This window comes from Citrus clementina, unplaced genomic scaffold (genome assembly GCF_000493195.1).
Source record: "Citrus clementina cultivar Clemenules unplaced genomic scaffold, Citrus_clementina_v1.0 scaffold_4, whole genome shotgun sequence".
Taxonomy (NCBI): Eukaryota; Viridiplantae; Streptophyta; class Magnoliopsida; order Sapindales; family Rutaceae; genus Citrus; species Citrus x clementina.
Genome location: NW_006262274.1, coordinates 17465731 through 17479810, shown reverse-complemented (window position 1 = coordinate 17479810; position 14080 = coordinate 17465731). Strand labels below are relative to the sequence as shown.

General features: G+C 33.4%; 2 protein-coding genes across 2 annotated transcripts; both read right to left on the bottom strand.

Annotated features, from left to right (window-relative positions):
• Positions 1-292: 292 nt before the first annotated feature.
• LOC112099152 (protein FAR-RED IMPAIRED RESPONSE 1-like) lies at positions 293-1291 on the bottom strand. Its single transcript, XM_024186262.1, has one exon. The coding sequence runs from the start codon at positions 1289-1291 to the stop codon at positions 293-295; it is 999 nt and encodes a 332-aa protein (XP_024042030.1).
• A 4148-nt stretch (positions 1292-5439) lies between these two features.
• Positions 5440-6219, bottom strand: LOC112099151. The gene has a single exon (XM_024186261.1). The coding sequence runs from the start codon at positions 6217-6219 to the stop codon at positions 5440-5442; it is 780 nt and encodes a 259-aa protein (XP_024042029.1).
• Between the last annotated feature and the right edge of the window lie 7861 nt (positions 6220-14080).

Genomic DNA, 14080 nt, shown 5'->3' with positions numbered 1-14080 from the left:
CAAATCCATCAAAAAATGCATTCATACTTTCACTTCGCTGAGTTGTTGATATTCCTGCCCAAAAATAGCCTTTTAAATAGCATGGGACCCAACGATGCCTCTCCTCGTACAAACCATTTAACCAATCATTATCCCACAAATCATATTCTATAATCATGCAATGCCAAGCTTCCTCAAACGCATTAGAACTCAGTGAATCATAAACAGCAGAGAGCAGGGAAGATATAATACCTTCACGTTCTTTGAAAGCCCCTAACTTCTCAGGCACCTTCTTCATTATGTGCCATAAACACTATCGGTGCCTAGTAGTAGGAAAAACGTTTTCAATTGCCTTTGGCATTGTCCTGTCTTGATCTGTAATAATACCAAGGGGAGGAGAATCAGACATGCATGATAACCACGTAAATGTCTCCGTATCCTCGCGTGAAATCAATCCGCATCCCAACAAAATAGACTGTCCATGGTGATTAACTCCAACAAAGGGCGCAAATGGCATGTCATACTTGTTGGTCAGATATGTAGTGTCAAATGTGATGACATCTCCAAAATATTTGTAAGCTGCCCTACTCCGCGAATCTGCCCAAAACACATTCTTTAATCGATCTTCTTCATCCAAATCAATGCTAAAAAAAAATCCATTACATTCTGCTTGCTTTTTCTGGAAGTACTTTAAAAGTGCCATAGCATCTCCTTCCTCAAGCTGTAATCGCCTTGTTTTGTCAACAAAATTTCTACAATCGTTTTCTAAGAATGGCACTTTTTCATACCCCCCAGCTCCAACAACAATAGAATTGAAATTTTGGGCAATTCTAATTCCTGCACAATCATTCATTTCAATTCGCTTTTTAGCGCTTGCACTAATTCTGCGATTGCATGGGAAATACCTAGCTTTGTCTGGACTCAATCCATGGTTGTGTTGAAGATTTAAAGTTCGAAGAACCCATTTTCCATCTTCATTTAGACAACCTCTAATTTTTGCATCACAACGATTTTTCACATTCGGTTTCAGCTTCAATGCATTAGCAGATTTACTTTCTGACTTGCCGCTACGCCCACATGCAAATGTTGCATATTTTACAATTCCATCGGCCCCCTTCTTAGTACTTCGAACCTTCACAGGAAACCCCTCTTGTTTACCATAAGCTTTGTAAAATGCAAACATTTCTTCATGATTATCAAATAACATTCCAAGAGCTGGCTCACATTTGTTCGGTTCCACAATTTCATTTACATCATTAGCTCTTGTTTCTTGCAACTCTTCAAATGCATGCTCATTTTCCAAATACTCCATTTCTACAAAATAATTAACATTTGTATTAAGAAACTTATATAACATTTGTCCAGTAACGAAAATTCCTAACAATTTAAATATATAAAACACATCCACAAATTTTTATAATTTATTCCATTATCTCCAACAATTTAAATTATAAAATCCTAACAACTTAAATATATAAAACACATCCGGAAATTGTTATAATTTATTTCATTATTTTCAGCAATTTAAATTAAAAAAAAATCCTGACATATATAAAACACATTTAGAAATTGTTATAATTTATTGTATTATTTCCAGTCATTTAAATTAAGAAAAATCCTAACATATATAAAACACATTAAAAAATTGTTATAATTTATTTCATTATTTCCAACCATTTAAATTTAAAAAATCCTAACATATATAAAACACATTCAGAAATTATTATAATCTATTCCATTATTTCCAGTCATTTAAATTTAAAAAATCATAACAATTCATAACAATTTAAATATATAAAAAGTAAAAATCTATGAATTTTTACAATTTAAATTAAATATTCTAACCATTTAAACATCTCTCATCTCTGTTTGTAGATCTAGATCTAATTTATTCTTTGTGATAACTGAGATGCAGAGACGAAATTTGTGAGATGCAGAGACGGAATTTGTGAGTTGCAGAGATGGAACTCGTTTGAATTTTGCCTTCCTGAACACAGAGAACTCACGTAAATGAGAGAAATGGAGAGAGACTACAGAACTCAAAAAGTAATCTCCCTTTCCTTTTTTTTCGTTACTTTTCTTTCTTTCTTTTGATTATTTTATTTTTTAAATTCAAAAAGTAATAGACAAAGGGACAAAAGCTGCTTGATTCACGTGCCAATTTTTGGTTTCCATTAATCCCAATTGATTCACGTGGCAATTTTTTCTGTCGTCCCTTTGTCTTCATTTCGTTCAAATAGCAGAACTCATATGTTAAACATGTTTTTACTTTACTAGTTATAAAAAGTGAATTTTGATTTCTTATTTTGTAATTTGTTTTTGGATTCAATCAACCAAACACATATTATATCAGTACTCCGAAAATGAAAATGAAAACACTGGCCCAAAAACGCTACCAAACAGGCCCTTAGTATTTATATTTATTGAACTTCAGAGAGTTAATTGCGGCAGGTACACCTCCATACTTCAAAAATTATCTCAATACCCTAAAATTTATTTTTGCCAAAATTTTCATGAATACCCTTTAAAAGCTGATAGGAAATTACTAAGCTATCCTCATTTTAAAACATTTCAACTCAACGGACAACACCTCTCCCCCCTCTACTCAAGCAAACAAACACTCATATCTGCTGCAATTCCCTCCATTACCTTTACTCAAACAAATAAACACTCATCCTCTATTCTCATACATGCTAAATTGAATATCAACTAGCATCACCTCTGCAATTTCCTCACTGGCATCACCTCTACCGAAACAAACATTCATTCTCCAGACATGATAAATCGAACTTCAACACGGACAAACTGAGCCTAAGAAGGGGAAGCTGCCACAACTAAGAAAGAGAAGCCTAGTTCGTCGCTACATAATCGCCAGCGAGAGCTGATCCCTTACTGCAAAATGGTCATAATATAACTAGTTGAGGTAAGTAATTCCCTATAATTAGTTTTCTTGTTCATATTCAGGGAAAAAAAAAACAAAAAGTTAGGGTTTATATAGAAAAAATAGATTAATTAGTTGCGGGTCTCTCATTACATGTTCAAAAATAAATTTCTAGTTGTTTTGCTACATGCAAATTGTGAAAAATTGATGGATTGTGCCGATTATAATTTTGTCATGTAACACACGATTTAGTCGTGTAAGGTTATGTAGGATTCAAGGTTGTGTATTACACGACCTTCATGTATTGCATGATTACACGACCTTCATGTATTGCACGATTACACGACCGTCATGTATTGCACTTACACGACTTCATGTATTACATAACCTTCATGTATTACACGACTTCAAAATTACACGATTTTTTTCACTGTTGTTAATTCATTATAATAACTTAGTTGTTTAAAGACTTAATTTTTGCTAAGAATTTATATTTATTGCTATGCAGAAAATGTCAACGAAAAGTATTCAGGAAAAAATGAAATGTGGCAAACCGAAAGTGAAAATTACTAATTTGTCATCGTTAGAACCAATAAGAATAATAAAAAATAACCTTAGTGATGTACAACTGTGGATTTTTCGCAAATCATGTTTTGGGCACTTTTTGGACTTGAATGAGTTTCAGTTTTGTGCCCAGTTGTTGCACAAGTTGGTATTAAGGCATATGGATTCATCCGATAAGGCAATGTATTTTAAGATAGGGAAAAAAGTTTGCCGATTTTCAATGTTTGAATTTGCATTAGTTACTGGACTGAATTGTGAAGAAATTTATGAACCTAACTTGGACATTATTGATGACGGTGGTCGTGTATGTGATGTTTTGTTGGACGGTTGCACAAAGTTCACTAACACAACTAGAGGTTAGATATTTGAAGCAACTAAGTCCAAGGATGATATGAAAATGGTTAAATTTGCCATGTTGTACTTTTTGGAGGTTGTATTACTTGGAAAAGAATATAGATCATCTATAATTAGGGATCACATTCTCCACATTGACAACTTTGAAGATTTCAATAAATATCCTTGGGGTCGTGTCTGTTTTGAGAACACATTAGAAAGTATGAAGAATGTGATTGCAATTAGACAGAATATAGAAATGGCAAATCCAGACTATGTCCCTGAAAAGGAGGCATACAGCCTTCATGGCTGTCCATTTGCAGTTCAGGTAACAAATTGTCAATATTGTTTTCGTAGAGATTGTTAAGATTAGGAATATTAATTAGTTCTTTTACTTGCACAGGTATGGGCACTTGAAATTTTCAGTGAAGTGTGTGAAACTTTTGCCTCGAAATGTAAGCATGTCAAATATCCAAGAATCCTAAATTGGACAATCACTAAACATGTTAGCTCTAATTCACTTGACTATTCCATATTTGATAAGAAAAAGGTAATAACAAACAATCTAGATCGTCAATGTCTTTCTTTTTTTCTTTTTAATTTATCTTTGACATTTATTAATTGGCCTAATTATTACAGCTTAAGGTACTGGAGAAGTTGGATGTCGCTGATGAAATAGAGGCATCACAGCCTAATCGACAATGGTTTTGGCAAACAAATTGGCTGTAAAAACTTAAAAATGATTTTCGTGTTGACTCAAAGAGTAAAAAATCAGCCACTCCAGTCTCAGAACAGAAAAGTAGCGGTGTTGTGCAGAAAAATTATGTGGCCATGGAAGTTAAAGAGACTAATAAACGTGCAAAGTGTCATGTTATGTCCATGAAATGCAAAACGAATTATTAATATGCAAATTCTGTTGAGGACAAAAATGTAATTTAGTTCTTTAAAGACTTAATTGGTGCTAAGAATTTATATTTGCTGCTATGTAGAAAATATCAACTGAAATTATAAAGACAAAGAAGTTAAATTAAATTGGAATGTAAAAAAATTTAGTTATTTCATAATGCAACAAATTATAGTTTCCAAGCATAACATGTCCAAGACAAAAAATTTGTAAATCCAATTATCTAAGTTTGGTTAGCCGTAGGGCCATGCTCTTGCTCTGAAAGTGGTGTTGCTGCAGTGCATGTTAGTCGATTATGCCCCCTCAATCCGCACCTACTATACTTATGGTGCACGATGTCTTCCCCTTGAGAAGGTATTCTAATAGTTCACGACCGTCCTACCTCTCACTTTTTCACTAGCGGTGAGAGCACATATGCACGCACCTCTTCTGAAACATCCCATTCCTCTTGTGGACCCACAAGATAAATGCTCTCTGCATATGCTGTAACCCATGCATTGACAGAATAATAATGACCACATAAATCATAAACAGAATAGTTACGCATATGCTTACATACAGCTACCACATGTTCACAAGGAAGTTGGTCAATTTGAAACTCATTACATTTGCAAGTCTTTTGTAGCACGTCAACATGGCCATCAAGGTCGCTATCCTTAACTATAAACTCATGGAAATTAATCTGTATTACTAGATATGCGTGTGATTTTTCCAATTTCCCTTCCAACTGTTTCTCAACCCAAGTAGTCATTAGAGTACATGCATCCATTACCAATTCTCACCTTTTTGCAAACCATTCTTGTAATTTGTCAATGATACAATCCATTAACTTATGAATAGGCAAGGTTCGTGCTTCTTTTAAGACAGAATTCATACTTTCTGCAATATTAGTCGTCATAATCCTATAACGCCTCCCCTCGAAGTGAGAACGAGCCCACTTCTCATATCCGGCATCAGTCAGGTACTGGTGAACATTCAAACTAACACTGTGGATGAAATTCATATATTGAGTAAATTTAATGGGTCGATATGCTTTTGCAGCCAATTCAAATAAAGCACCCACATCGACTTCTTTAAAATGAGCATTTACATTTCGTTTTAGATGATGCGTACATATGTCATACCCTGCACTAGGAAATACTTTATCAACTGCTTTCTTAATACTTCCATGACAGTCAGAAATGAATACTAAATTAGGAACATCACCAATGGACTCTTTTAACTTCATAAAAAACCATTCCCATGAAGCGTCATTCTCACTACCACCTACACCAAATGCAACATGGTAAAGTTGATTGTTGCCATCAAGAGATGTTGCAATGAATAATGTTCCTTTATACTTGCCCTTCATGAATGTACCATCAACTGCAATAACATGCCTAATACATGAAGTGAATCCTCTCAAAGAACTTCCAATGGCCATGAAACAGTACTTGAAGTTGTTCGCACTGTCTTTTTCAATGAATGTTCGACTTCCAAGATTTTTTTTTTCAACCATTGCCATGTACAAGGGTAATAAATGGTATGAATCTGCCGGAGTGCCCCTAACCATCTCCATTGCAAACTCCCTTACTCTCCACGCCTTGTGATAACTTATTTAATAACCAAACTCATTTTGAAAATCTTGCCTAATATCAGCTAGCTTATAAGTAGATGAAGCACCATCAAACTTGTGCCGAAAATTTTGCCCAACTAACTTGGATGAAGCTTGACGGTTGTCTTTTTCCTATGAATCAAGGGAGCAAGTATGAACATTGTAATACTTTCTAATTTCAAACATGTTGCAACCTTTAAGCCTACTTGCACGAAGGCGCCATTTGCAGTTGTCATTCACACAAACAACCACAAGTAAGTCCTTGTCTGACTTTGGGGTTTTAAATTGGAACATTTTTTTCACAGCTAGTGCTTTAAGCTTTTCTTGCAATGCCTCATTTGACTCAAACACCTCTTTCACCATCGACACATCAGTATCACCACTAACTTCTGTTGATAATAAATTACTGCTACTAGCAAGTAAATTTATTCTGGCCACATGTCCATTGTTTGAGGTTCTTGAACTTATAGTAGCTGGAGTATTGTCTTCTAATGCTAAATCAACAGCTAATGGTGGCTCATCCAAACAATCAACTTGATAACTCTATGAAATGAGAGTTATCATGGCACTTTTAGACTTAAATCAATATTACTTAGAGAGTAAATGATGTATTTCTATTGTATTTTTATTACATTTTGCATAAATAATCATTTTAGTCAGTCTTAATAATTTTTGCTCGATTTAAAGTAATTTGTGCTCAAATTGTGTGCATAATTGTAGATTTCCAGAAGCTTATAATTCATGGAAGGAATGTTGATGCAATAGGCTTGCAAAAATGAGGAAGAACTTAGCTACAAAAGAATTAAAACAAATCTGGAACAGTGCAGTTGCTGTAGCCGTTGCTATAGCAACCATTGCTGTAGCAATCCTGGAGTAACGACAGAGAAAATTTCACGCAGGATACTTGCAAAATTGCGATCTGCAGTTTCCTAATCTGACTTATGCGCGCCCTAAGCTTCCGTATACCCTAATTTTCAACTATAAAATAAGCACACATCATAAGGAATGGGGAGGGCCGTCACCCAAGGAGAAAAACACAAAGAAACAAAAGAAAAACAAGATTCAAGAGAAAAATTAAGGGTTGCACAAGATGAGAATTTGCAGAAATCAATTGGGAGCTCAATCATTCTTATTCTTCTCTTGCTTTCTCGTTTCTATTTATTTATGGGGATTTGTTTCATGGCTGAAACTTTGTTCTTTATTTTTCTTTTGCAAATCATGAACTAAATTTATTTGTGGTTGAGTGATAAACAATCTTGATGGTTTATTGACTGAATATATTTGTTGCAGTTTTGCTGTAGCAGTTTGTTTTGATAGTATTTATTTTTATTCATTATTTCGGTTGATCACCCATTTAATGATACAAGTTAGGAGAGAGCCGCAAAATGGCCTATCTTAGTAGAACATATCAGAGCAATACTTGGTCTTAAATTGAGTTTCCCGGATTGAGTTTTACTTGAGTCCCAAAAGGGCCATGCTTGATTTAAGATTAGTGATGAACTAGACATAAGGATTCACCTTATAGAGTAAATAAAACCTAAGCGTGTAATGCTATATCTTATGTTGGCATAGCAACTGATCACTATTAGGTTGCATATAGATATAAGATATCCAACATGCGACGGCTGAGGATACATAAGGATTCTGCCCAGTGCTGTAGCAAATACTGCAGCAACCGAGCCAACCATTAGAAAATAGTCAAGACCATTAGAAGAGTTTATTCACTCAACTACTATATATTCACATTAGTTTTATCCTTGAGCTTGGCGTGATAATCTACTTTGTTGCATTTTATTTATTGTGTTTTTATTTTAATTAGTAAATTAGTTTCATCAATTGTTTATCTTAATTTAAACACAAAATCTGCACTGTTAAGATTGTTGTAGCAAGTCTAATAATATCAATCCTTGTGGAGACGATCTTGAATACTCATCACTTTATTACTTGTTGTGTACATTTGCACATTGACACCAATAGCATTAGTATTTATACACCGACACAACTTCAGTTACAAATTCATTAACTGCTTCTTGTTCGTCAATCGGTTGTGTAGTAGGCAAACACTCAATTGGTGATTCATCTCCAACAGTAAAATTGTTCGAACTGAGAATAGAAAATGATGGAGGCACGTAGCTGGAAAAAGCATGACTCTCTTCCCATGAAAGACGAGGTGAAAGTTGTCTATCCACCGGAACTGTCGAAATTGATCTACGTTCAAAAGTAATGCAGAGCTGGTTTCTAAACTCCATTCCACTAGCTACTTCCTCTAAGAAAAATTCCACATCATCATTGGTTTGAATTGTAGCTGGTGGCATAGGATTAGATGTCTTAAGTTTGAACTTCATTGTGATTTTGAATTCTGAAGTATCAATATCAATAACTTCAGTTATCTTCTCCACCAATTCGGCATATATTGTCGATCGTGGTATCATTATCCTTTTAGCCTTGGAACCTTTGAACTTATACTCGTCATTTTGCTCAATCCATTCACCATTGAAGGGAATAGGCACACGTACCAAAACCATATCTGATGATACAATAAAAATAATAATATCAAATTTCATATACAAGTAATTACACGACCTACACGACTATATTACTTACACGATTTACACGACTTACATGACTATATTTCTTACATGACCTACACGACTTACACGACTATATTACTTACACGACTATATTACTTACACGACCTACATGACTAACTATATGACGTACATGGTATCAAAAGAATGCACGACGCGAAACATTTTCGCCATAAATAAGTTATATTGCTGAAAAAAATAATTAAACAACCTACATTGCATATATTTCTACATATAAGAAAAAATGGTAAAAATAAAACATTGTAATGTGAGGAAAATTTCTAAATTTTCCTAAAAATTTAAAAATTTAAAACCCAACAACATTAACATACCTTATTGGGTTGTTTAATAAGCAATGCACCTTTAAAGAAAGAGTGGGTGTTAAAGAAATGAATACATAACTGTATTTGTGTAAGAAGTCATGAGAGATTTTGAGAGATTCTAAGAGATTTTGAAAGAATCGGCAGCAAAAATAGATTTGGGTGAAAGAAATGAGGAAAGAAATATGAACACAATTCATTGAGTGAATTTGATGCATTCATTAAGGGTATTTCTGACTTTACTTACATTTGTTAGGGTATCCATGAAAACAAAAAAGGGAGGGGGTATTTAAATAATTTTGAAACTATCAAAGGGTATTTAATTAAAAACCCCAACTTTAGATGACTCCTTTGGAGAAATTGGCTTATACAACTCATTATTATTGTCAATCATAGATGCCTATTGTAAGGCCTTTATATACTTGAAATCTTGGTATCATTATGATTAGTTTTGAGTAATTCATATTATTGATGGTTTTAGTTTAGAATAATGTCAGGAATCTTGACTGTGATTAGGGTTGGCAAAATTCGGATCCACATATGGATCCGTAAAAAAAAATACGGATCTGGATGCGGGTAATATCCGCAACGGATGTGGGCGGATATTCTAGATATCCGGATCCGCAAAAATTAAAATTTAATAATTTAATATATAATTTAAAAATTCAATAATCTACCTAATAATATCAAATAAAATCCAATCATAATTTAACAATGAATAATTCAACATGAATAACATACAAATAATCTCATAAATCTACAAATAAAATTTAATTTTTCATTTTTATGTATATTTTTAATTTAAAATAAAATTCAATAATTTACCTCATAATATCAAATAAAATTCAATCATAATCCAACAATTAATAATTCAACATGAATAAGTTACAACAACATCATAAATCCACAAATAAAATTTAATTTTTTATTTAAAATAAAATTCAATAATTTACCTAATAATATCAAATAAAATTCAATGATAATCCAACCATTAATAATTCAACATGAATAATGTACAACAACATAATAAATCCAAAAATAAATTTTATTTTTAATATATTTTTTAATTTAAAATAAAATTTATCTGGATCTGGATATCCGGTTTTTTGGATGCACTTGCATCCGGATCCGGATTCGTGCAGATCCCCATCTTCTACTTCCAGATCTGGATTTATTTGACATTCCTAACTGTGATATCTGTATTTGAGTCTTAAATAATTTGATAATCTATCGGTAAATCTTATTAAAAAAAAACTGTATAAGTGATAAATGTGAAATACAATACTAAAAGTAAAATTTATTGATCATTTCTTCATGCGACAATACACGTAGAATTTAACAACAGTGTTTTGATCATTCATGTGCTATCTACTAACTAAGAATATTTGTGATTTAGTAATATTACAATGAATGAATGAAATGTAGAAAGTCATAGGATATGCCCTTATCAAATTTAAACTATGGTACAAAGCCTTGAAGCTATTCTATTATCTTCAGTTTTTAGATTCTACCATGAATGAATAGTGACTCTAAAGAGCCCCATTGTACCCAAAAAAAAAAAAAAATAGTGACTCTTAAAATCTGTACTCTGAATGAAGGAAAAGCGTCCCTATGCTTCTTTTCTTTTGTCATCCAACGCCTGCTTCAGAAACATACCAGTTTGGTATAGTGGTCAGAATAAACAGACAGCATACGCATATCGATTCAACCAACAAATAAGGGGCGAAAAAAAGAAACAAAACTATACCTGGCTTTGGAACATTCTCATTGTCAGCACAAGAGTATCACGCATTCTACAAAATTGAAAAGAAAAAAATATATCTATCAAGTGCCTCAAGTAAGAAACTAGAAGATTAATCAATGCACCAAAGTACTGTATCCCCATAATTCTGCAAAGAAAATTTTATAGAAGAATGATGTAGAGAAAGAGGAAAGAAAGTTGAAGCTTGGTAGGGCAAAAGAAAATAGAACTAAACAGAAAATGAATTTATGCATCTGATCAATAGCAGGAACAAATTCGAAAATCATATAATGTATGTAAGTATACTTTGAGTTTGAACCCTGCTTGTTTACTGCCAAATGCCAATCGACAACAGGTCCTGTATGTTTTCTTTTGACTATTTGTAACCTTTTTCCTAGATAAGCAAACCATGAATAAAAACAATGGATGATGAAGTAAAGCAACGATGATTTATTCGGGGAAAGGAAAAATCAAGGGTATCGAAGTCAATTCAAAATTCAATTGTTTAAAGTAATGTATATTACCGAACATCGTATGTACTGAAAGGATGTGAAGAACCATCGGAGCATGTTAAAACAAATTGCGTTGAGAGCCCAAAAGGAACTTTGATCTGCAATATCAATAAGATAAAAAAATCATATGAAATGTTTACATGTAAGTGATGAAACTTTTTACTGTATAGTATAGAAAAATCAAACCCTTTTTTCCCCCCTCTTTTTGTGTTATCCTTCTACAAGTTCATGAAAATATATCATATTTTAAAGAAGAGGAAATGGAATTAAAGAATTGAATTCATTCTCTACTAATTTTCTTAATATACATGATACCTATATAAATAGGTGAAATATAAGACACACAAAAGGATACTAAATAATTACATATTGTACTTTCCTATTTTATGGTGTACACTACATCTATCATATCACATCTACGGCTGTCATATCCCTAATAATATGCTCACAATCCTGACTGAATAATCTCTCAGATTTCCAACTCTCCCCTTCAAGCTAGAATAAATCTTCCATAGTTAGCTTGCTAATTAAGTAATCGAACTGCCATTTGTACAGACCCTTTGTGAGAACATCTGCAATTTGCTCTACAGTGGGTATATAAGACATGGATATCACACCTTTTTCAATCTTCTCTTTGATAAAGTGTTTGTCAACTTCCACGTGTTTAGTCCTATTGTGAAGAATTGGATTATGAGCAATTGCAATTGTTGCCTTGTTGTCACAGTGCACTTTCATTGGTAAAGTACTTTGAATTTTTAAGTCTTCTAGTAACCTCTTAATCTACAACACTTCACAAATTCCATGACCAACTGACTTGAATTCAGCCTTAGCACTACTTCTTGCCACTACATTCTGTTTTATACTACTCCAAGTAACCAAGTTCCCACTAACAAACGTACAATAACCAGAGGTGGATTTTCAATCAGTAATGCTCCCAGCCCAGTTTGCATCCGTGTAGACTTCCACTTGAAGATATCCCTGTTTTTTAAACAATAGACCTTTACCAGGATTTCCTTTTAGATATCTTAGGATTCTGAACGCAGTTTCAAAATGTTCTTGTTCTGGTGAATGCATGAATTGGCTCACTCTACTCATTGCAAATGCCATATCATGCCACGTATGGGATAAATAGATTAGCCTTCCAACAAGTCTTTGAAACTATTCTATGTTCCCCACTTTCTTAACTTTAGCATGTTAGAGTTTTAAAATGGGATCTGTTGGGGTTTTAGCTACTCTACATCCAAGCAAACTTTTCTCACTAAGTAAGTTAATAGTGTATTTGCGTTGAGGAACAAATATACCCTCCTTGGACCTTGCAATCTCCATGCCGAGAAAATATTTCAAAGCTTCAAGGTCTTTTATCTCAAAATCCCTAGCAAGTTCCTTCTTTAATTTCTCCAACTCGCATTTATCATCACCTATTAAAATTATGTCATCCACATAAACAATCAAGATAACTGCTTTTCATTCCCTCGAATGTTTATAAAACATAGTAGGGTTTGCTTGACTTTGACAATAGCCATGACCTTGTACAACTTTCCCAAAACGTTCAAACCATGCCCTTGGCGACTGTTTAAGGCTGTACAAAGACTTTTTTTTAGTTTGCAGACTTTTCCTTCACCAAATTTCTTCTCAAATCCTAGAGGGAGGCTCATATACACTTCTTCAAGATCTCCATTCAAGAAAGCATTTTTTATATTTAATTGATGTAAGGGCCAATCATAATTTACAGTTAATGATAAAAGTACTCGGATAGAATTCATCTTCGCAACAAGAGCAAATTTTTCTTGATAGTCAATCCCAAGGGTTTGTGTAAACCCTTTTGCTACGAGTATTGGCTTGTTCCTCTTAACACTGCCATCAGCTTTACATTTTACAGTAAACACGCATTTGCACCCTACAGTTTTTTTGTCCTTCGGTTAGCTCACCAACTCCCAAGTACCATTCTTTTCCAAAGCATTTATTTCTTCCATAACTGCTAACTTCCAACTCGGATCATCAAGGGCTTTCTTGATAGTTCTTAGAACAAACAAGTTAGACACATTAGAAGTAAATGCTCTATAACTATTAGACAGTCTATCATAGGATAAATATTTTGCAATGGGATATTGGGTACACTTTTGAACTCCTTTCCTAATGGCTATAGGGATATCATGATCTTTTGGTTCAATAATTAAAGGGGATAAAGATGAAGGAAGAACATAAATAAGATTAAGATTAGAAGGAACATGACTAAAATTAAAATTACTTGAATCACTTGGACATTTTTCCAAAGATTCTGATTGAGTTTGTGGTAAAATGGCTGGCTGGTCTTTATTCTTCTACCTAGTCCTCTTTTGAGCATAAACCAAATACTTAGATGCAGGAGCATTTTTGTTCTTCTGTAGTGTGTCTCCCCCTGTTTGTGAATTGACTATGTTTGGTAAAGTTTGGCTAGGATTTCTTTCGTTCTCACATTTTGATCATGTTATTGTGTCTATTTTTCAACATCTACAAAAGGAGATAAGAGAATAGGTTTTGGTAGGGGATCCAAAGTTGTCTCCCAAAAATTTTCTTCATTTCTCTCTATCTCCCCCTGAAGACAATTTTTGGAAAAATAAGGTTGATTAATTTTCTAAAAAAAAGACATCCGTGCTTACAAACTTTTTTTGTGTTTGAGGATTA